We start from the raw sequence: 23909 nt of genomic DNA on the forward strand, positions 1-23909 counted from the left end.
ATCCACATTGCTGGTATAATTGTGGGAGTGGCAGAGAGGGGTTGGGTGGTAAACAGACAGTTCACTACAAACCAATGGCAGGTGAGAAGCTTATTTAAATTCACTTCCTTTCAACTCAGTCCCTTCTTTCTCAAACCTCACAAATTTCCATTAATTGTGTTCCATTCCTTTTGAATAGAAAATCTTCATAAACATTCAGCTTCATTGTCAACATCAAAATAGTTCACCCTGCTCATTACAGCAATAGTTATTTCTTCCCGACACAGCAATAATTCCTTTTGTGTTTCTTTCTCAACTTCCTTTTGTGTACTTTTATGCATCTTCCTTTAATTTCCAAAGAAGTAGCTGTCTCCCTTTCTGTCGCAAGGTGTGAAAATTCACTTGACTTTCAATACGTTTCAGTTTCTTTCCCCATTACAAACTGATCACATGAGTCTGTCTCTAGACAGATGTTTAGTGTGATTACAGCTGTCTTCAGAGCATTCTGTTTCACTTAATATGAAAGGATACATTGTTTCTGACTCCTTAAGTTACTGATTGTACGGATTCCTAATGTTTTTCAACTGCATTTAAAATTTAGAATCATTCAAATCTTAGGTGATAAATTGAAAACAAGCAGTCTTAATCTATCAACAATTACAATATTTTTTGATATGTTAACATGAGCCATTTTCTAACCAGTAGCCCCTGACATGATACTAGTACAAGAAATGATGGCTGACAGTTACAAAACCTATACATTGTATGGAAAGGGTAGTATAATCAAAGTGACTGAATATAGAAAACATTACAAAACATTTTAAGAACTGAGAAGTTTGAATTGTGAGTTTTCAAATTAATCATTATTATTTATATGGATGGTAAAAAGGCATTTTTATGAATTACATTTTCCTTACCTAAATTCAATTACAAAGGAATAGGCAAAGTAGAATATATACTGATTAGACTAGTTTTCAGCTACTATTTAAACTTTCAAATATAATTTTCACTTTCAGATATGTAAGTCCTTCTGGATGAAAATTAGTTTAATTTGCAGTGTCTCATTTCTGGACAGCAATTAGCTTTAATTGACAAAACTGCATCAATTTAAAAAGGTATATATGTTTATGCTTTACTTTGCAGTAATCTGAAAATAAACTACTGAGCACCAAACAGACCAAAATGACTTCACCTGTTTTAAATGAAGCTTTCTAATTTTACAACTCAATAGTTCAAAATCGTCTTGTCCAGTGGCTGGTGTGCAGATTGAAAACAGTATGGTGCCTTTCCTAGCTGGAATCAAAATGATAGAATATGAGCTTTAGGTGGAAATAAATACCCTTAAGTATTCTCTGCAATAAAATCAACAACAAAATACAGTGGATTGCTAATATGAATATATATAAATATGATCTTTCTCTTAAATGTAGGTCAAATGTGGTAACAGCTAGTTTAACATATCAACATTATTGATTTTATTCAAGGTTTTTTAGGTATGGACTGGACAAATTATGTCAAAATTCATATGAAACCTTAATTTGGAATTCAGTATTCTATATTAAGTGTCTTATGATAGCTACAGTAGAACAATTGGTTCATGATTTGACAGCATTTTTAAGGAACCTTTTGTAAAACACTGAATTCAAACAGTAGCAGAAAGCAGATCATGTTCATCTGATGAGTGATCATGATATTTGATAAGACTTCAAAGTAGAAACTCATTCAAGTCCTTGGGAAATGCAAGCGGTCGGAATTTCTTTTTCTGTTTCTTTGACCTTCACTCATACCCTCTGTTACAAGAGTTGTCATTCTGCTTCAACTACTCAATCTGATTTAGAGCACTGCATAGTCATGCATGAGATTATAATATTTTCAGCCTTTAATAATTTTATAAGTCTAACCTCCTAAATGGAAAGCATCTGCATATAAGAAGAAAATCTACTGTTCTGTGACATTTGTCCTTTAGATCTGTTTTCTATGGTAGGAAAGATTACACTCAGTAACCTAGAAACACCATCAGAATAAATTTATATCTTTTGGACTTGTACAATGTCTTGTCTAAAATGTAATTTTGTTATCAATGCATTAATAATAAGTTACCTTCTTATCCAAACATTGTACTTAAATATTGATGAACTGAAAAATTTTCTCCATACTGTTTTGGTACTATCTCTCATTTTTTCACAGAAATCTTTTGCTGTGTTGTCCCTAAACATTTTTGTAACTGGTATGATTACACTTGGAGAATATGGAATGGTTATATTCAATAATAGAATTGTAGCATGCATTAGGCAATAAACAAGTTTTATTTTGCTAATATTCTGACGGACAACCTCACTTCTATCGGTGAACTTACTCAACATGAAATTGTTTTGAGAGCTAAAAGAGACTAAAGCCACCGCCGAGTGGAAAATATGTTATGCAGTTATCACATCACCTGGAACAGTGATTCCTACCAATTATGGCAATATTCAGGAGAAAATTAGCCTCAGTTGATAAAACCCTTTGCTTCACAGCTGGAAATATGATAGAAATTAAGCTACAGCACAGAGGAATTAACTTTTAAATAGGGAAAATAGCTTTAAAGAATTGGTCTCTGAAAGCAAAATTATTTCATGTTAGCAATCACTGGAATGAACAATGTGACTTTAATTTTCTTCAAAGCAACCGTGATTTCTCCTAATTGTACTCTTCATTCTTTAGCTTGTTTCTGTTTCTGACCGAGTTCTAATGACGACAATCGCAATGCCTGTGTTTAGCAAGAAGAATGAGACAGTGAGTATGCCTTGCTTGTGACTGACAACAGTACAGAGAAAATATTTGAGGGGGAAGAAAGCACAGAGATTAAATGTAACCTTCAATAATGTGGGGGAGCACTGGAAAAGGTCAGGCTGTTTTCATGTACTTGTTGGCATCAGCTCAGAAAAGTATTGTATGAGGTTGGTAGCCTATTTTCCAGCCTACATTTACCTTGTGGCTTTTTGAGGTGAGAGGAAGAAAATGAGGGGAGGCAGATTGTTAGGCATTGAATTGCTGAGTGAAGTGAAATAAGTTCATACAAACAAAATATTTAAACATTGTTTGTCAAAGTTAAACAGTGAGATTCTTTCTCTGGGAAGTAATTAGATGTGTGGTTTTCATATTTTAATAGCGCACGCAAGGTATTCTTCTGGGTGTGGTCGGAACAGATGTGCCGGTGAAAGAGCTTTTGAAAGTTATTCCAAAGTATAAGGTAAGAACACGTGTAGCTTCTTTGACAATTGTGAAAATATCAGTTCTGATTAAGGAAATGCTAAACAATCTGGGTGGAGTTTTTGCAGCGGGATGCCTATGATCTCCTGCCACAGTTTTGGAGAAATCCTGGAGAAACAATACAATTGGCCATGTTTCTTTGAGGTGTCCACTGACTGGCCACCAAAGTCATAGCTGATGATTGGGGGCAAAAAAAGCCTCACTGGAATTCTGCTTAATTGCATTTTTACGTATTATAGCCATGTTTCTGTGGAGATGATTAATAAATAGTTGCATTAAACATTAATATGGAAATTCAAAAAATGCATTGGATTTAAGCAGTATTAAAAAAGGTTTGGACCAACAAACAAACATAAATGAATGATAGTTGCATTATAATGTAGGTAAATGTAAGGTTTCAGTTTGGTGGCAGAAGTGCTTGAAAAAGCAACTGGGAACCTCATACATTTATCCAATCACATAATGAGATGCCCTTTGGATTTTAGCTTGAGCCTGAATATGAAGCAGTGGGGCGGTCACAATGGCTTTAACCAGAAACCAGATGAACATCCAAAACCCCAATTTTAAAAAAAACTTTCACCAAGAAAATTTGGCTACAAAACCGCTTTTAGACCATAGCACTTTTTCCATTACAAGGATAAGCACAACCTACTAAATCATTGGTCCGTTGTCAGAATAACCAAGCACAAAATTTCTGTGTATCACAAAATTAGAACTTTACACAGCTTTTCTAATTCAGGATTGTCAAATATATAATATCTTCTTTATGTTTAAATAGATTGCCTCAATATCAGATTGAAGATAATTTATAGACATATAGGCATATAGACAGCATTTCACAAATGAAGGAATTCAATGTACATTTATAAGGATAAATATTTCAGAAAGAAAAAAATCATGGACTTGAGTGTGATCTTTTAATGTGTTATGACCAGATGAGGTAAGAAGAATTGACTTTTTTTTAGTTCCCTCTCAGATGATTGGACCAAATATTTTTATTCCTATTTTAATACAGTTATTACACTTCAAATAATATGAAGTGAACATGATAAGAATGAAGAAATCAAATGACATTTTTTTTGTTGAATGGAAGGAAGAGGAATGGTTATACCTACTACTCTAAAAAGTAATAAAAATGTGATATTGAATACAACAGTAATAAGCTTAAAAGAAGAGTGTCCAACCAAAACTGCTCAGAAGAAGCTTTTGAAATATTGTTCACCTGTGAGTTCTGGATTCTGGCTTCTTTCTGTTTGAAGCAGGGCTCTTTACTGGTAACTTGCATACTAATGTGGAACCTCCACAATTCAACCAAGCAATACACATCTGAGTTTAAATGCTTTGATGTAAATATGTGAATTTCTCTCATAATTGTTTATTGGTGGTTTCATGATGTCTTTTTCCCAGCTGATGATAATACTAGACAAATTAGATTCCAGCGGAAACCTGGCTCAGTAGACCTTAGGTTTTCATATAGAGAGACAATTTGGTGAGGTCTTATCAAAAACAAACAAAAGTGCAGATTCTGCCCTTTTTCTCAGCAGTCTCATTTCCAGAAAACAATCCCAGTCAACTATAACTCCTGTCTTAATTTTAAAATTTCATACTAAACTCATGAAATTGCAAGTATTTTGTTTCAATGACTTTCTGCACATATAGTTTTTGTCTTACCTCAAGGTGCATACCAGTGATAGCTCAGTAATTTATCTCACTGAACTCTTAAGAAATAAACTCAAAGCTTTGACTACTGTTAAGATGCTGAATAACACATTTCTGTTTGATGTTTTCTTCTCAACTGGCACTTCTTTCTGGCCCTTGGCCTCTGCTTCTTTAAGTGGTAAACTCTGAAGTCACCAATAAGCATCAACTATCTCACCAAGTAACTTGATGAGTCATTCAGCTCAATCACATCTTAGAATGTTTGTCTTTTGTTTATTGTTTCAAATTACTTTCTGAACCTATAAAACAAAAGCAGGTCACACCTTCACATCATTGAAAAGCAAAAACATATTCACCTCACTTTTAGAATCCATATTTCTCTGACACAATGATAGATCAGAACCCCAAAATCTTGCCAATATATTGAACGTTTAATTCCAACCTCTTCTTAGAGAAGACGACTGAAACAGCCAAAAGATGACTACATTCAGTGACTTTCTGGTAAAATCCTATGTAAACCTATGGAATGCCAAATTTGTACAAAGTCAGGGAAACCTCAGACAGAAAGACTGAAGGAGAAGAGATAATGAGGGGCTGACTAGAATTATAGAATTCCTGCAGTGAGGAAAGAGGCAATTCAGCCCATCAAGTCTGCACTGATTTAGGGTCAAGATGGACAATTACATTGTTGAACTAAGTCATAATAGCTGGAGCTCATCTATTGTGATGGTATCAAAACTGGATGGGTAACAAATGTTATGTATTGTTTATTGTAAAGTTAATACAGTTACACGATTGGACTCATATCCTATTCTAAAATTGGAGCACTACATTGAAAGAATTGGACACTTGATTCATCACCAAAAGTGACTTATTAAAACAATGCTCTCGAGTTACATTGTCTGATAGAACCAGAGAAACATTACTGTTGGAAACATCAGATGGCTTTATCATATCAATGTCATGCCATTTGGATAGAAAATTGTACCATCAATGTTCCAACAATTAAGCAATAGGTCTTTGTTGGAATATATAACTGTGTAGATTATTTCAACAACTTAGTTGTACACATTCAAACCTGGGAAGAACACTTGCACAACAACTTGATTAAACTGTTTAACCATTTACAAGGTTAACCATTCAACTCATCCTATATCAACATAACATCTTTGATTGTACATTAATGTCTGCAGTTTGAACCCAAAGTGTCCTCTTACTGGATCAGGTTGGCGTAACTTGGAGTTAAGATTACATTTTTGAACTATGAAAATTCTGTTCCATTTTATATCACTCGAAACTTAAGAATTCCTTATTACTACTTCATTATTGCTTCCAAATTTTGAAATTGGATTAATCTAAACTGGGCACACATTTGAAGCATTTATTCGGATGTATCATTAGCTGAAAATATCTTGGGATGCCTAGAAAGTTTGCTGCATTCTTTTATTCTCAGTCGACAGAATTTAAGTTTTTGATACGGCCTAATCTTTGAATTAAAGAATCACTGATATTTTATTAAGATCTTGCATGGAAGAATGTGTGAAATGTAATACCAAAACAGACCTTCCAGCTGAATGTGAAGCAATGTTGTCATTAATGCATGCACAACAACAGGCCTGTGAATGACACAAAATATGACAATCCAGCACAACTAATTTTTTAAAAATTGTAACTAATCATGAAAACTGTAGCACAAACTAATGGCTTATTTTTGCACATGAGAATTTTATTTTAGAATTATAGTGCTTCTGCCATTGTCATTTCAAATAAGGTGCAGCAGAAGCCCCATCTATAGATAACTGAAGTATCTGCTGCTGCAAGGGTGAAGTTATGGCATTGATGTCAATACTGCATCCAGGAATTTCTCAGTCATAGTATGGTTTTCCACTCAACGATTTGAGAGACACTATATTTTGAACAAACTTTTCAATGGTGGAAATAAGCAACATTTAGCCAACTGAAATCTTGTTTTTTCTTTCTGTATTTTATAAATGTTGTCCTCAAACAAACTAAAGTAATCATTGTAAATGATGGGGTGGCACAGTGGCACTGCTGCCTCACAGTGTCAGGGTCCCGGGTTCGATTCCAGCCTTGGGCGACTGTCTGAGTGGAATTTGCACATTCTCCCTGTGTCTGCATGAATTTCCTCTGGGTGCTCTGGTTTTCTCCCATAGTCCAAAGATGTGCAGGTCAGGTGTTAGGTGCATTACTCAGAGAGAAATGGATCTGAGTGGCTTAATCGTTGGGCTGAAGGGTCTGTTTCCACACTGTATGAACTCTAATCTAATCTGAATCCTGAAATTTCTGTTTGGTTGCGATGAGTTTTTGTACTGAAATGACTGGTGTCCGTGGCTGCGGTGATGTGAATCGAACAATTATGTTGATACAATGTGGAAATGCACATTTTAAAATATTAATGTGGAGTATATTTTGTTTCTTCATTAGTTGTAGCAACTTCTTAGTAACTTTTTAATATATTTTTAATTGCAGCTGGGCATTCATGGATATGCTTTTGCAATCACAAACAATGGTTATGTCTTAACACATCCAGATTTGAGACCACTGGTAAGAAACAATATTAAAGATTTATTAAGAACTGATATAGCATGAGCCTGTAATTTGTGGAATTAGCAGCATACTTCATAATGCAGTGGGAGGAGGAGAAGCCATCATGAGAGATGCTTTAGCTACACTTGAATACATAAGAGTCCTATTGAACTAAATAACTGAACCAAAGCGTTGGAAGAGGATGGTGCAGTCAGTTGAATCAAAGACTGCAGAGACTTCAAGGAAGATGAGTAGGCATTACAGCAGTATCACAGAGGATGTTGATTGAGATTTTGGTTAGAGCCATCTCAGTCCTGTGGGAAAGGCAGAAACCTTATTAAAAAGATTCAGACAGATGAAAACAAACCCAATGAAACTGTAGAAGCTTTTTGGAAAGTCATCTATTATTCAGTGGGAGCATATTTGGTAGTCATGCTGATGCTGAATTATGTGATCACAGTCACATCTATATGAATTTAAAAACTGCTTTATATTATTGTGAAATTTAATGTGAAAATTGTTATTCTTTTAAAATAGTATGATTATTTTGAGATTACTTCATATTTTCTAGTTTTATATATATTGGCATATATGTTTACATACCTTTACATTCAATACTGTCTTAGTTTCCAATACAGTTGTAAACTTCAGGTTTAACATTAGGTGTGATTTTTAAGGAAAATTTAAAAATTACAACATCAATGCTATCGTGCTAATTTTGGTGCTGAAATTTCATTCTACCATTGAAAGCATTTCCTGATTTTTTTAAAAAATTCACAATCAAAGCAGAAATATATTTGATATCACTTCTCTTACATGGTTTTATCAGTTTTGCAAAATTGCATTTAAACAAGTTAAATTTTCAAAAACTAAGTTAATAAGTGCAGTTTTATGTATTTTACATTTATTTAGTTATGTGTTAGCAGATGCAGCAAAATAAATGATATGTGAGTTATATGTTACTACCCCTTTGGTTTTCAATTTGAATTTGTTGTTAAATTAATGCTTTAAACTGCTCAATTACACTGACCATTGAATCAGAGTCCTCAAATAAACTGCTCCAATGATTGTTTAAAATCCATTTGCCAATGATTTTTTTTCTCTGGAACCAGGAAGGGCAAGGTTGATTGTTATATCGTGATCATAATTAATGTATATAAATTTACAAATGAAGTAATGACCAAATGCTCACTACAAAATTCAGCCCTGCATCGTCAAAATCATCTTAAGTGTCATGAGTTGCCAACTTCAATAAGAAACACCATATTGGTGTGAATATGAGAAACAAATATCAAAATATTTGTTATTTTAATTTTTGACTGAAACATTAAACATGTGAATTATTTTTCAAAATATAGAGACAATTCCAGATAGGTTTGGCTTTCATTTGGGGACACCTTGAGCTAAAAATGTAATTGTGATTGGACTCAGTTATAAAGCTATTTTTGTTTTGGATCTACTAAACTGATTAAATCAGTGAGAACGATGACAAACAAATTTTAGTTTGTATTTCCCTTAATTGTTAACATTTAGAAGGAAAGCACCAAAGCTGCCTGTTAAAGATGCATGATTCATGCAACTTTAAAGGTAAATATTGGTAAATAGCTTGAATGTATTCATATCACATGTGATGACTTAGCCAAATATCAATCAAGATAGGACAAGTAAATCATTGCTCAGCAAGATTTACAGCACTGATGTTATTCCAAACAATTCACAGTAAACTGTCAACACCAAGAGCATTTAAGATTCTCTAAGCCTTCAAAATAGCATTGTCATACCATAATTTATGTATTGTAGTCACATCAAGAGATGACCTCTGAAAGTGATTTAGTGCCCAGATTGCAAGAGGATCACAGCGCAGTTGTCACAAACATTATTGCCAATCAATCATTATTCTGTGGTAAACATCGATATTTATTTATTTATCAATGCAAATTTCAATTGTAAATTAATTGCAGTGGAAAATTCAATTCCACATGCAAATTTGTTCTACACAAGGGATTGAATCTTTGCTCGCAAGATGGAGTGCTCTACTTGGTAAATTTTCCAACTCAATGCACCCATCTCTTAGACTCAGTTTTCCTTCTGGGAGTTAGGAACACATCAAATTGACTCATAAACATTATAAATATTGTTCTATGAACATAAAAAAATGCAGATTGGATGATTGCTTATCTTAGAAAAACCTGTTGAACTGCTTAGCAAGTTTGAGAAGATTTGTATCTCAAGTTAAGTTTCTGGATGTAGGTTTGCTCGTTGACCTCGAGTGTTATTTCCAGACATTTCATCACCCAATTAGGTAACATCCTCAGTGGGCCTCCGGGTGAAGCACTGCTGCTGATTCCGGCTTTTTATTTATATGTTTGGGTTTCTTTGGGTTGGTGATGTCATTTGCTGTTATTTTTCTCAGGGGGTTGTAGGTGGGGCCTAACTCGATGTGTTTGTTGATAGGGTTATGTTGGAATGCCATGTTTCTAGGAATTCTCATGCGTGTCTGTTTGGCTTGTCCTAGGATGAATGTGTTGTCCCAGTTGAAGTGGTGTCCTTCTTTATCTGTATGTAGGGATACTAGTGAGGATCCTAGGACAACTTATAAATAGAAAGCAGGAATCAGCAGCAATGCTTCACCCAGAGGCCCACTGAAGATGTTACCTAGTAGGGTGATGAAACGTCTGAAAATGAACCTTCCAGCTCAGTGAGCAAACCTACATGTTGAACTGCTTTTATTAACAGGCTATCTGATGTAGGGCAGAAAATAACAGTACCATATGTTGATGTGGTTGAAATTGAACCGTTTGTTAACATTTCCCTAAGGGTATTATTATGTCATTACAAATGCTTGGTTGAGTTTCACAAGCTGGAGTATCTTAATAGGGGTTTATAAGTTCATAATTTGATTGACAATTTAAAGAAGCTGTTAAAATACAATACAGAGATTGAGCACCAGGAATGCACAAACTTTCCAGCACTGTGATGTTTTATTCCATTAGTTCCAAACCTATCATACATTTGTGACAATACTTTTGTTATATTTTTTATTTGCAAAAGATGATAATATCCAAACACTCTGTTCACACAAATAAAAACCATCAAGAGCTCAGTCAACTATGTTTTAACTTGTCTGTAGGGCAATGGGAGCAGGGCTGCCTTGTATCTAGTAGAAGTGACACTTAGTGATCACAGCAGAGAAATAGATTTGGGATCAGTACACTTGTGGTACTGCTATTGCTAATGTGAGCCAAATTGTCTTGCCCTTCAGATCATGAAGAGTACCTTGTTTATCTCGGGGCTTCTCAGACTCATTGAAGTTATGTACTGCAAGATTCTTTGGTCTCCAGCAACTATGTGGACGCTCCAATTTCCCTCATCAGTTCTCCAGACATTGGCAAAAGCTTTGCTTTGCTGTCTTCATGGCTGTTTCCCCTGTTAGCTCACTATTCAAGGTTTCCTGCTTCTTCTGCTTGATACTGCCCCTCTCTCTGTGTCTCTCTTCTGCCTCCCTCCTACATCCACATCCAAGGTTTTTGACTATGACCTAAGACTGACTCATAATCTTATTATTACCTTGGTAACTGCTGGGACTACCCTGCAGAGAATTCCTGCAGAAGGTGAGTCTACTTTCAGCCCTGCAATAAATAACCAGTCATGGTCCAAGTCTCAATGTGATTGCCCCATTACAAAAGGATTAGATGTTTTTGCTGTGGGATCTGAATTGAAGTTTATTTGCTTTAAAGGTTTTGGATGGGTTTTATTAACAAATGTGTATGAATGAGAGATGTATCAGATTGTTAGAGCACATTCATTTCCATTTCCACAAAGCTCCCGATGTTTCTGCTGGGAGGATACTGTGTAAGTAACTATGGAGTTGATATGGATGCTATGAGGAGTTATGGCTGATGGGGAAGCCTGAATTAACATAGCATTAACGTGAAGGGTATGAGAGACCATGAGCTGATAAACATGGGGCAAGAGTTAGCACAAAGAAGATGACAGTCATGGTTGGGGAGGGTGGGTGAGAGTAAAAGCAAGAAGACTTAAAAGCTTCTGAAATTATATAATATAATCAGCTGGCTATGGAATTAACTATCAGTTGCTGCATTACCGTGTAACACACAAGCAATTTGTGTTGTAGCTTTGCCATGTAGAGAGGCAATAATCTAGTGGTATTATTGCTAATCTGTTAATCCAGAAAGTCAGGTGATATTTTGGGGACCCAGGTTTGAATTCTGCCATGGTGGATGGTGGAATTTGAATTCAATAACTATCTGGGATTATGGAGTCATGACCATGAAACCACCTTCACTTTTCAGGAAAAACCTATCTTGTTCTTAATGTCCTTCAGGGAAGGAAATCTGCCATCCTCATCTTGTCTGGCCTGCACTTGACTCCAGACCCACGTTGATTGGTTGACTCTGAACTGCCCTCTGCACTGGCATAGCAAGGCACTCAGTTGTACCAATCATTACAAACTCTCAAAAGAAAGGAATGAAACTGGACAGACTACCTGACATTGATGTAAACACCAGAAATAACTGTCAAGACATCACTGTTGATCAGTATGGTATGTCGTATTGGCAGGACAGACCCAGCAGGGGTGGTGGCACTGTGGTATACATCTGGGAGGAAATTGCCCTGTGAGTCCTCAACATTTACTCCAAATCCTGCAAAGTCTTATCGCATCGGGTCAACCACAGGTGTGGAAAGCAGGTGATTACCTCGTACCATCCTCTGTTAGCTGATGAATCAGTACTCCTCTGAAGGAAACACTGAGTGTGGCAAGGGTGCAAATGTACTCTGGTTGAGGGATTTTAATGAGTGGTTTAGCAGCAGCACTACTGATCAAACTGATTGGCACCTATGGGAAATAACTGCTAGACTGGTCTGCAGCTGGTGGTGAACAAACAAAGAAGAGGGAAAAACATACTTGACCTAATCCATACCAATCTGCTGGCTGCAAGTATATCTGTGTGTGACAGTATCGGTAAGATACAGAGTCCTTGTGGAGACAAAGTCCTGCCTTCAAATTGATAATTCTTGCATCTTGTTGTGTGACAGTATCACCATGCAAGATCGGACAGACTTTGAACAGATCGAGCAAGTCAAGTCTGGGCATCCATGAAGTTCTGTGGACCATCAGCATAGCAGAATTATACTCCAGCACAATCTGCAACCTCATGGCTCAGCATTCCACCTCTCTACCATTACCATCAAGCCAGGGATCAACTCTGTTGTTCGTCTACATCAATCATGAATGATGGTGGATAATTGAACAGCTTACTGGAGGAGGTAGCTCCACAAAGATCCTCATCGTCAACGAAGGGGGAGCCCAACACATCAGTGCAAAAGATAAGGCTGAAGCATTTGCAGCCATCTCCATGTAGAGAGATGGTTGGTGTTGTTCTTGGCATTTCTGTTGGAGTTACTGACCAGTGAAAATCATGTTCATAGTTCCACAGTTTGGTTAGAAGTCACACTAGCTTTCAGGAAGGATTTCCTCAGAGAATAGGAAAAGGTGCCCAGTGAGGACTTGGACGTTGATCTTCCTGGCAACAGAGAGTAAAAAGGTTTCTCTATAGTTCCCATGGTCCATATTTTCTCCTTTATCGAAGACAGTGACAATGGCATCATCCCTGAGATCAACATTCATATCATACAAACGCCAGACAATGACCATCTCCAATCAGTGATGATCGAACCATCACTGCTTGACATTCAATGTCCTCTTTGTATCCCTTATTATTAACACCTTGCGGGTTACCATTGCTCAGAAACTGAACTGGAATAGCCATTTGGTTAGAGTGGTCAAAGGCTTGGAATACAACACTGAGTAACTTATCTCCTGACTCCCCAAAACCTGTCCAGCATCTACAATGTGCAAAAGCAGAATGTGATAGAATACTGTCCACTGGGCTGGACGCAGAGACAGACAGTGAAATCAAATCAATGTCTGTATCCATGTATTCACAACATAGTAAACTTATAACGTTCAGTGACCCTCAAAATCAATCCCAGTGTTTCAGACTTTTTGAATTATCAGTATCAGGCTTTTTGAATAAACAAGATCATAGTCATCGAGTCAGAGATGTACAGCAGTGAAGCAGACCCTTGGGTCCAACTCATCCATGCCAACCAGATATTCTAAATAAATCTAATCCCATTTGCCAGCATTTGGCCCATATCCCTCTTATCCATTCTTATTCATCTACCCATTCAGATGCCTTTTAAGTGTTGTAATTATCCAAACCTCAACCATTTCCTTTGGCAGCTCATTCCAAAAACGCAACACCCTTAGCATGAAAACGTTGATCCTTAGGTCCCTTTTAAATCTTTCGCCTTTCACCTTAAACCTATGTTCTCCAGTTTTGGACTCCCCTATCCCAGGGAAAAGACATTGTCTGTTTACCTTATCCATACCTCTCATAATTTTATAACCCTTTATAAAGTCACCCCTCAGCCTCGGAAGCTCCAGAGAAAATAGCCCCAGCCTATTCAACCTTTCCCTATAGCTCAAACCATCCAACCCAGGCAACATCATTGTAAATCTTTTCTGAACCCTTTCAAGTTTCACAACATCCTTCCTATAGCAGGGAGACCAGAATTGCATGCAGTATTCCAAAAGTGGCCTAACCAATGTCCTGTAACAATGCCGCAATATGACCTCCCACGTTTGAACTCAATACTCTGACCAATAAAGGAAAGCATACTAAACGCCTCCTTCACTGTCCTAACTATTTATGACTTCACCTTCAAGGAGCTATGAACCTACACTCCAAGGTCTCTTTGTTCAGCAACATTCCCCAGGACCTTACCATTAATGTACAAGTCTTGCCTTTCCGAAATGCAGCACCTCACATTGGCCCATTAGCCCATCTGATCAAGGTCCCATTGTCCTTGGAGGTAACTTTTGTCATTGTTCACTATACCATCAGACATTTCGTTTGTGGCTTAAATATGAGAATTAGCATTTTATAAATCTACAGTAGCATTATCAGAGCAAAGTTAAAAAGCAGGGTAAACTAATGAAAGTCTATGATTTTAACCCAGTCTTCTTTGATTCTAGCCGCCTCTCACCCTTAGGCAGAAAAGTAAACAAACAGAGTTACGGGATAAATCAAAAGAAGAGAAAAATGAATGAGATGCAACTGGCCAGTTCCTTTTAGCAGACTCCACGATCTATAATTTAACAGGCACAAGAATTGTAGCTGAAGCCACTAACGCATGCAAAAACTTGTTGATGTCAAGACATTTTCTTTAGAATGTGATTCTGTGCATCGTCTTATGCAATGTTGGCACTAGCATTCAAATCTTAGCAAGAAGAAATTTGCAAAGTTAACAGGGCTGTATATGCCATTGTCATTTCCAGTTGCTAAGTGAGATGGGTTGTCACTGGCTATATTCCTTTGAAATGTTATAGTTGAGTGACTTGTTCAGTCATTCTAAAGGGCAGTTAAGAGTCAACCACTATCAATCTGGTTTCACATGTAGTAAAATTCAGGTAAGGACAATGGATTTCTTTCAATAAAGGGCATTAGTGAACTAGACGGTTCTTATGACAATGGTTTCATTATTAAACTTTTAATTCCAGACCTGTTTTGTTGAATTTAAACTCATTATTACCTGGATCACTGGATTACTGCATTAATTCAACTAAGTCATTGACATTCCATTTTGTGAACTCCTCCATCAATATGAGTACAGTACTTCCACTAACTGTCAAGGCAAAAGAAACATAAAAGAAGCTCACCTAAAAGTTTCCTAATGATCTCTTTAATAATACTAATGGCGGAGTTTCTTGTACAGCTGAATATACAGACTTTGCCTGTTTCAGAGAAGATGCTAACAGAACAAAGTCCAAATTGACAAGTTGTGTGTCACATTAATGTTTGAATCTGACTGAGGTCCGAATTGGCCCACTCTGCATTCCTGCTCTATTGACCATAGATGCTGACAATTGGCACAAATGGCTGGAAGTTAATGGGAGGAGACACGCTGCCAAATTTCAATTTTCGTCACTTCGGTGGAGCTGAAAGCGGAGGTGCTAAGAAATCCAATTGTGTGGCCTTTCCTCTTTCTGCCCATTTAATTGTCACAAAATTCATTTTCAATTTATTTGATGGTCATTTTGATACACATTATCTGCATATTCAGTGCAGACAAATTGTTTTAACCTTGATAGGATAATTTGCTTTCACCTGTATTTAAGATTGATGATCTGATTAATATTATGTGAAAGCAGTTCTAGCTTCCCAGTCTCTTTCCTGACCCACTTGGGAAACTGCACTGATACTCAACCTCTTTTATTCCCAGGGTCATCACGAAAGTTAAAAACTTAACTAAGTTACTGAGATTTCCCAATTTATTGGTCTGACAGTCTCAGAAAACACTGACCAGGTTTCTTCCCTTAAGAAATTTAATTAATTACAAATAAATCAATTGTAACTACAGGCAAAAATATGATTAATCAACATCACTCTATTATTAGAAACACTTAAATTTCTTAAATTCACACATACTTATACAGACCAACACAGACAACTGAACAAACATGGGTGTTATTGGTGAAAGAAATACTACTGGGCAATACAGTTCAATACCATCAATTCACAGGATCTGACAACATGTCCTTTTTTGCTTCCCAGGACATATCATTCCATCATCTCCTTATTTCTGGATTCTTCCAAATAATTGCAGAAGATACAGGAAGGTTGACATGCTAATTGTCAAATCTTTTAGCTCCCAGTTAGAGGCAACTACTTATTGCAACTGGCAGGAGAGAACATCTAAGTGTCTACCAGGCTAATGTTATTTCACTGCAGAGAGGGAGGTCTTATGTATTCTGGAGATTTCTCCTCCTTTTGTGTCACTACACAAAGTGATTCTCTTGCTCAGGATCCAATCAGAGAATTATCACTATGCTGTTGACTTATGGTATCCATAATTGGTCCTAACTGTATAAGCCAATCAACAGTCCATAGCTGGGTAAGTCTCTCTCCTGCAACATACACTTCCGTACTGTGACACCTTAGATCCCTTCCCTTACTGCTTGAAGAAAATGTGTAAATATAACTCACAATGAGTTCCACTCAGTTCTTTTTGAAGATGCAGCAACTCCTTCTTTAGTCCTTAGTTTAAAATTTTTCCCATTTTCACCCACAATTCAAAATAATGAAAAAGTAGGAAGATGTAGTCTTTACAAGGAAAATATTAGTTGAGCAAGTTAAGGTCCAAGGGCAGAGAAATATTGTCATCGTTACAAACTGTCCCCACAGACCAGAAATCACGGGTCTCAAGAGTGTCAAGCTGACATTCTTGTCTCTATCACCAGGACTAAACTCCGGCCAATGGATTATGGGTGATTGGGAATTTAAGACCCTTTTGCTGATGGCAGCTGATGTCGCAGGCTACTAAGTCAATTTTCAGCTCCAAAGAGTTTTCTTCACAATAACTCAAACTGACTATGCTGTTAAAAATTCACTGACACAATGGAATGTACAAGCCCAGATATATTCTGCCATGTTTAATGATTCTTTATTGCGTATATACAGCAACATCTGGTCCTTCCCTACATTTGAGTGGCAAGTCTTTTGGCAAAATTCTATTGCTGCACACCAACCTTGATATCCCTACCAGTGAAAATAATTATTTTACATCAAATACTGTTATCATTTTAAACACCAAAACCTTATCACAGATCAAGCTGGAATCCTCTGCCTATGGTCTGTGGTAGCAGGTATGAAAAGTAGGCAGGTCACTCCCATCATCCCCTATCCCTATGTCCACCTCCAACATCACCATCATGAGGACGAGACCTTGTGTTTGTGAGCTACTCCATTGATTACTGAATCAGCTTTCGTCTGTGATCACTTCCTGGGACAGCAGTCTTCTACCCTTCCTGAAGATGCTCGTCAGTCAGTGGCCAGCAGCCTCTGTGAGTTATAGCACCATGTCAGAGACCTCAGCTTTTGGCAGCACAGCCACTCAGAATTCCAGGAGCAGTCAGCACAAGAGGTATTTTGTTAGGGTACTTTGGGTGAAGCTCACAGCAGAAGAGAGGTAAGCTTCCAGTAGCGAACATTTGATGTCTCACAATCCCTGTCCCTCCCCAGTCCTGTCAGCGTCTGGGGCAAATTAAGGCAGATTGAGACCCTGCCCAGTCTCCCACAAACAAAAAGTAGGTAAGCTGCTCTGTCAGAAAGGCTAGGCGAAAGTGAGGACTGCAGATGTTGGAGATTAGAGTCGAGAGTGTGGTGCTGGAAAAGCACAGCAGGCCAGGCAGCATCCGAAGAGCAGGAAAATCGATGTTTCAGGCAAAAGCCCTTCCCTGAAATGTTGATTCTCCTGTTCCTTGGATGATATCAGAAAGGCTGCCAGTCTTTTCACAGACCTCAAGTTGTGTTAATTGTCGCAATTATAGTTGAGTAACCTTAAGTGGACAGTAAGTACTCATTTAACTGTCGTATTTGGTGGCAGAACAGGAAGATCTTCTATCTTGGAAATGTGTTGTTGAAGTGTGAAGGTGACAGCAATGTTCCCTACTCCAACTCACTTGATTTTCTTCCCCCCCCCCCCCACCTAAAAATTTACTTTTCAGGAGCAGAAGACTCTATCCTCTGTATTCTATACAAAGAAATATGAGCAATTGATTCAGGAAACTGTAGTTTCTTGGTGTCCATGCCAGATCTTTGAATGACCCTGGTTTGTTGTCAACACTAAATGTATTGGCCTGCTCATGCATCAGTTCTACAATATACTATTCTAAAAGTCTTTCTTGAGTAATTTTAAAAATTAATTGTTTTTTTTACTTGAGCTGCTTTGCATCTCCCAGTTTATACAGAAATTAAAATGACCCAGTACAAACATTATTTGTTTCTGGTGGGTGCAGAGCAGAAGGGGTTAAGAAAACAATTATCAGTTAGCAGGAGAGTAAGCAATTAGCAGAAGGTTATCATCTCTATCTAAGATGATCCTGAACAGATAACGTTGAATGAAGTATTGTATTACTTAATGTGGTCCATCCAGATCTGCTAAGGGATAGATAGATAAGTAGTTTTGCACAGCATACTGTAAATCTACAATCTTTAGGTTTCAACAAGCTTAGTTGCAAGGCCTACAGGAAGGAAATAGAAAAGTATCAACAATTTTTGTGGGACGAGACACATAAAGGGTAAGCATCAAAGTGTAGATCAGCAGATTTGTGAATGCAGATGTAGTGTTGCATGGCTGTTCCACGTATCCAGCCTAGAGGCAGACATAGCTGGGGCCTATCATATAAGACACCAAAGGAAGAACGCCTCATCTTCTGCCTTGGGACCCTTTAACCACATTACATTACATTACATTACTTACAGTGTGGAAACAGGCCCTTCGGCCCAACAAGTCCACACCGACCCGCCGAAGCGCAACCCACCCATACCCCTACATTTACCCCTTACCTAACACTACGGGCAATTTAGCATGGCCAATTCACCTGACCCGCACATCTTTGGACTGTGGGAGGAAACCGGAGCACCCGGAGGAAACCCACGCAGACACGGGGAGAACGTGCAAACTCCACACAGTCAGTCGCCTGAGTCGGGAATTGAACCCGGGTCTCAGGCGCTGTGAGGCAGCAGTGCTAACCACTGTGCCACCGTGCCGCCCTACTGTGCTACCGTGCCGCCCTACAATGGCATCAATGTCGACTTCACCAGTTTCCTCATCTCTTCTCCCCCCACCTCATCCCAGATGCAACCTCCAACTCGGCACCACTCTCTTGAACTGTCCTACCTGTCCATCTTCCTTCCCACCTGTGTGTTCCATCCTCCCCTCTGACCTATCACCATCACACCCCACCTGCACCAACCTATCAGCTTCCCAGCTACCTCACACCCTCCTATTTATCTTAGCCCCCTTCACTCCTCCCTCCATATTCCTGATAAAGGGCTTATGCCCAAAATTTCAATTCTCCTGTTCCTCAGATGCTGCCTGACCTGCTGTGGTTTTCCAGAGCCACACTTTTCAACTGCAGAAATAGTGTGATGGTTAGATAATCAGAATTTTGAAAGTGCATTTGATGAAGTACTTCTCTGATAAGAGACACACACGGAAGTTTGGTTGGAAAGTTTATGGGGCTATGGGTTGCTAAGGATGCAAGAACGATTTCTGAGATTGTGATAAAGACAGTGAAAGTAGGGAGGCCATTGGAAAGGACCAAGTTGAGGGAGTTACCATGAGTATGAGTTGGTGATTCCATTATCTAAGCTATGCAGCCAGGAGCTACCTTGCAGTGTCTTAACTTCTACATTATCTAGAAGAAGTCAGAGAAAGTATATTCCTGTTAGGGAAAAGGAAAGGCTGGTAGGTATAGGGAATGCTGGATGAGTAAAGAAATTGAGGGTTTGATTAAGAAAAAGAAGGAAGCATATGTGAGGTATAGACAGGATAGATCTAGCGAATTCTCTAATCAGTAGGGCAAAACGGGGACATGAGATAGCTTTGGCAAATAGAATTAAGGAGAATCCAAAGAGTTTTTACAAAAGACATTAAGGACAAAAGGGTAACTAAGAGAGGATAGGGCCCCTAAAGATCAGCATGGCGGCCTTTGTGTGGAGCCACAGAAAATGAGGCAGATACTAAATTAGTATGTTGCATTAGTATTTATCGTGGAAAAGGATATGGAAGATATAACCTGTAGGGAAATACATGGTGACACCTTGCAAAATGTCCAGTTTACAGAGGAAGAATTGTTGGATGTCTTGAAACGCATACAAGTGGATAAATCCCCAGGACCTGATCGTGTGTACCCTAGAACTCTGTGGGAAGCTAGAGAAGTGATTGCTGGGCCTCTTGCTGAGATATTTGTATCATCGATAGTCACAGGGTGAGGTGCCGGAAGACTGGAGGTTGACAAACGTAGTGCCACTGTTTAGGAAGGGTGGTAAAGATAAGCCAAGGAACTATAGACCGGTGAGCCTGACCTCAGTGATGGGCAAGTTGTTGGAAGGAATCCTGAGGGACAGGATGTATATGTATTTGGAAAGGCAAGAACTGATCCAAGATAGTCAAGATGGCTTTATGCATGGAAAATCATGTCACACAAACTTATTGAGTTTTTGAAGAAGTAACAAAGTGGATAGATGAGGGCAGAGCGGTAGATGTGATCTATATGGACTTCAGCAAGGTGTTTGACAAAATTCCTCATGGGAGACTGATTAGCAAGGTTAGGTCTCACGGAATATAGGGAGAACTAGCCATTTTGATACAGAACTGTCTCAAAGGTAGAAGACAGAGGGTGGTGTTGGAGGGTTGTTTTTCAGACTGGAGGCCTGTGAACAGTGGAGTGCCACAAAAATCGGAGCTGGGTCCTCTACCTTTTGTCATTTACATAAATGATTTGGATGCAAACATAAGAGGTAGAGTTAGTAAGTTTGCAGATGACACCAAAATTGGAGGTGTAGTGGACAGCAAAGAGGGTTACCTTGGACTACAACAGGATCTTGATCAGATGGGCCAATGGGCTGAGAAGTGGCAGATGGAGTTTAATTCAGATAAATGCGAGGTGCCACATTTTGGGAAAGCAAATCTTAGCAGGACTTATATACTTAGTGGAAAGGTCCTAGGGAGTGTTGCTGAACAAAGAGACCTTGGAGTGCAAGTTCATAGCTCCTTGAAAGTGGAGTTGCAGATAGATAAGATAGTGAAGAAGGCGTTTGGTATGCTTTCCTCTATTGGTCAGAGTATTGAGTACAGGCGTTGGGAAGTCATGTTGCGGCTGTACAGGACATTGGTTAGGCCACTGTTGGAATACTGCATGCAATTCTGGTCTCCTTCCTATCAGAAAGATGTTGTGAAACTTAAAGGGTTCAGCAAGATTTCTAAGGATGTTGCCAGGGTTGGAGGATTTGAGCCCAGGAGAGGCTGGGGATGTTTTCTCTGGAGCATTGGAGGCTGAGGAGTGACCTTATAGAGATTTACAAAATTATGAGGGGCATGGGTCGAATAAATAGGCAAAGTTTTTTCCCTGGGGTCGGGGAGTCCAGAACTAGAGGGCATAGGTTTAGAGTCAGAGGGGAAAAAATATAAAAGAGACCTACGGGGCAACACTTTCACTCAGAAGTTGGTACGTGTATGGAATGAGTTGCCAGAGGAAGTGGTGGAGGCTGGTACAATTGCAATATTTAAGAGGCATTTGGATGGGTATATGAATTGGACAGGTTTGGAGGGATATGGGCCGGGTGCTGGCAAGTGGGACTAGATTGGGTTGGGATATCTGGTCGGCATGAACGAGTTGGACTGAAGGGTCTATCTCCATGCTGTACATCTCTATGACTCTATTACTCTTTGAGTCTAAGTTTGGTGGAGGACTTTCCCCCCTGAAATGGGATGTGTAAGATCCCATTTGCTTTCACGTTTGTAAAATTACTAGAATGTAATTCAATAAAATATTTGAAATACATCATTTTTTATCAGCATGAGTTTAAAGAAATAATGATTCTTATTATTTGGAATTGACTTTCTTGTGACATTCTTGTATGGAAACAATCATCCATATGCAATAAATCTTCTTCCTTTATGAGAATCCTGCCTCAAACACAGGTATACTGATTAGAACCAAGTTGACATCATTGATTATGGGGTCATTGATTGAAGTTGTTGACTTGGATCAATTGGGAAAGCCCTGGATGACTAATATAACCAGGAGATTATATTTGAGCCTGGGCTACCCTGGAGAAGGAGCACGGAGTGTCTACCAACACCCTTGAGCTATTCAGGGAGAGGTGGGCACCTCAGGGAGTGGAGTGATTTATTTCCCCATCCAACTCTATTTTGATTTAATCCATGCCCTTCCCTTCACTTTTTTGATCACGTAGCATTGCCCTTTGTTGAGAAGGGCACTGCTTGTCACTGGCCACTCTGGTGTTTCTTTTCTTCCTGGTGGTAGAATATAAATAAAGATTTACACACTTGTTGTGCTTCACTGTGTCCAACACCTGTACATACACGACATGGGTGCTGGGGAAAAATAAGCACCACTGCTGTTAGGCAGTAGTGCAGGGTAAGTTTTTAAGGAAAAAAAACAAAAAAAAGAAAAAAAATGTAACCAGGAGATAAGAGAATCTCTCCAGAAAAGAAATATAACCAGGAGTTTAGAATCTCCTCAGTTGAGTACTGACTCCAAGCTAAAGAAAAAAAAATATAACCAGGAGATTAGATTCTTCTGATTTGAGGACTGACTCCGAGTTGATAGGCCACGGCATGCATACTGTACATTAGTGAATACAGGGTAACTTGGTGATGGGACACCAGCCTCTGTGCAATCACTTCAAAAACGAAGGCACTTTTTGAAGATATTTTCCAGCAAAAAAAGATCAGAATCACCTCAGAAAAAAATATACATAACCAGGAGATTGGAATCTTCTCAGTTGAGGGCTGAAGAAAAGAAAATGAGAAAATATAACCAGAAAGTCAGAATCATCTCAGAAAAAATATATAACCAGGAGATCAGAATCCCCTCAGTCCAGGTGACTGATTCCCCGCTGGCTTTTCCCACAGCCAGTGTACTGATGAAGTATAAAAGCAAAAGGTGGCTTGGTGACAGAGCCTGGCCCCTGTGCTGTTGTTTCAGCAAGTATGCCCCAGACTGAGTCTTTGTGTGTGGGCCGATAGTTCTACGTGTGATGTCATGAGAATTGAGATTTTAATCTCAGGCTTCACTTCAGTGCATTGTAATTCATTTTCACTTGTGGAGAAGAGTGACCTGAAACAAGTATTTTTTTTGAAAGAATGCAATAACTTGGATTGTCAAACGCACAAGATTTAATTTTCTCTACGCAGGTACACAATCCTTTACATGAAATCTTCGGGACCAGTTGTTTTTCAGAATTCAGAATTCTCTGATTTTGGAATAAGTGACATTTTCACAGTGAAATAAAACAAAATTACCTACCAGCAGACGCACGTGTAAATAGTACAAGCGCTGAGACACAATTGATGTCAGCCAGTCCTGGGCCACGCTGCCACATCATATCTGAGTGATGTGGTTCGAGTGGCTGTGGAGTTGGGTCACCTGTTTGCACCCCAAAGTGACGGTCTACACTCCACGAAAAAAAAATTCAGATTTCAGAGCATTTCAGATAAAGGATTGTGTACCTGTATAACTTGAATTATAATTAATGTATTATAAACTATTTATTCAAAAGAAATAACCATGAGATAAGAAAATAACACATTAAATCTCCTCAGTCCTGGCGACTGATTGCAAGCTGGCTGGCCACAGTCAGTGTGCTGTGCACAAGTATATAAAGAGTAACTTGGTGATGGGATACTGGCCCCTCAGTGAGATATCCTATTTATAGCCTCACATGATGCAGAAGCTAATGCAATCATATCACTGGCACTTAATTTTAAAATATGAAAACTATTGAAAAATTGACAGAGATTGGACATACATTTCATTAAAAAGCAGTATTTTTAGGTACTTCCATACCAGC

General features: G+C 38.4%; 1 protein-coding gene across 3 annotated transcripts in view; it reads left to right on the forward strand.

The window, feature by feature from the left end:
- cacna2d3a (calcium channel, voltage-dependent, alpha 2/delta subunit 3a) overlaps positions 1-23909 on the forward strand; it is a 953890-nt gene that overhangs the window by 606924 nt on the left and 323057 nt on the right. For all 3 annotated transcript variants that reach the window (XM_060835584.1, XM_060835582.1, XM_060835583.1), the window contains 3 exons: positions 2683-2754; positions 3131-3211; positions 7381-7455. In XM_060835584.1, the coding sequence (XP_060691567.1) occupies positions 2683-2754; positions 3131-3211; positions 7381-7455 (228 nt within the window). The remainder of the gene's footprint in view (positions 1-2682; positions 2755-3130; positions 3212-7380; positions 7456-23909) is intronic.

This window comes from Hemiscyllium ocellatum, chromosome 14 (assembly GCF_020745735.1).
Source record: "Hemiscyllium ocellatum isolate sHemOce1 chromosome 14, sHemOce1.pat.X.cur, whole genome shotgun sequence".
Lineage (NCBI taxonomy): Eukaryota > Metazoa > Chordata > Chondrichthyes > Orectolobiformes > Hemiscylliidae > Hemiscyllium > Hemiscyllium ocellatum.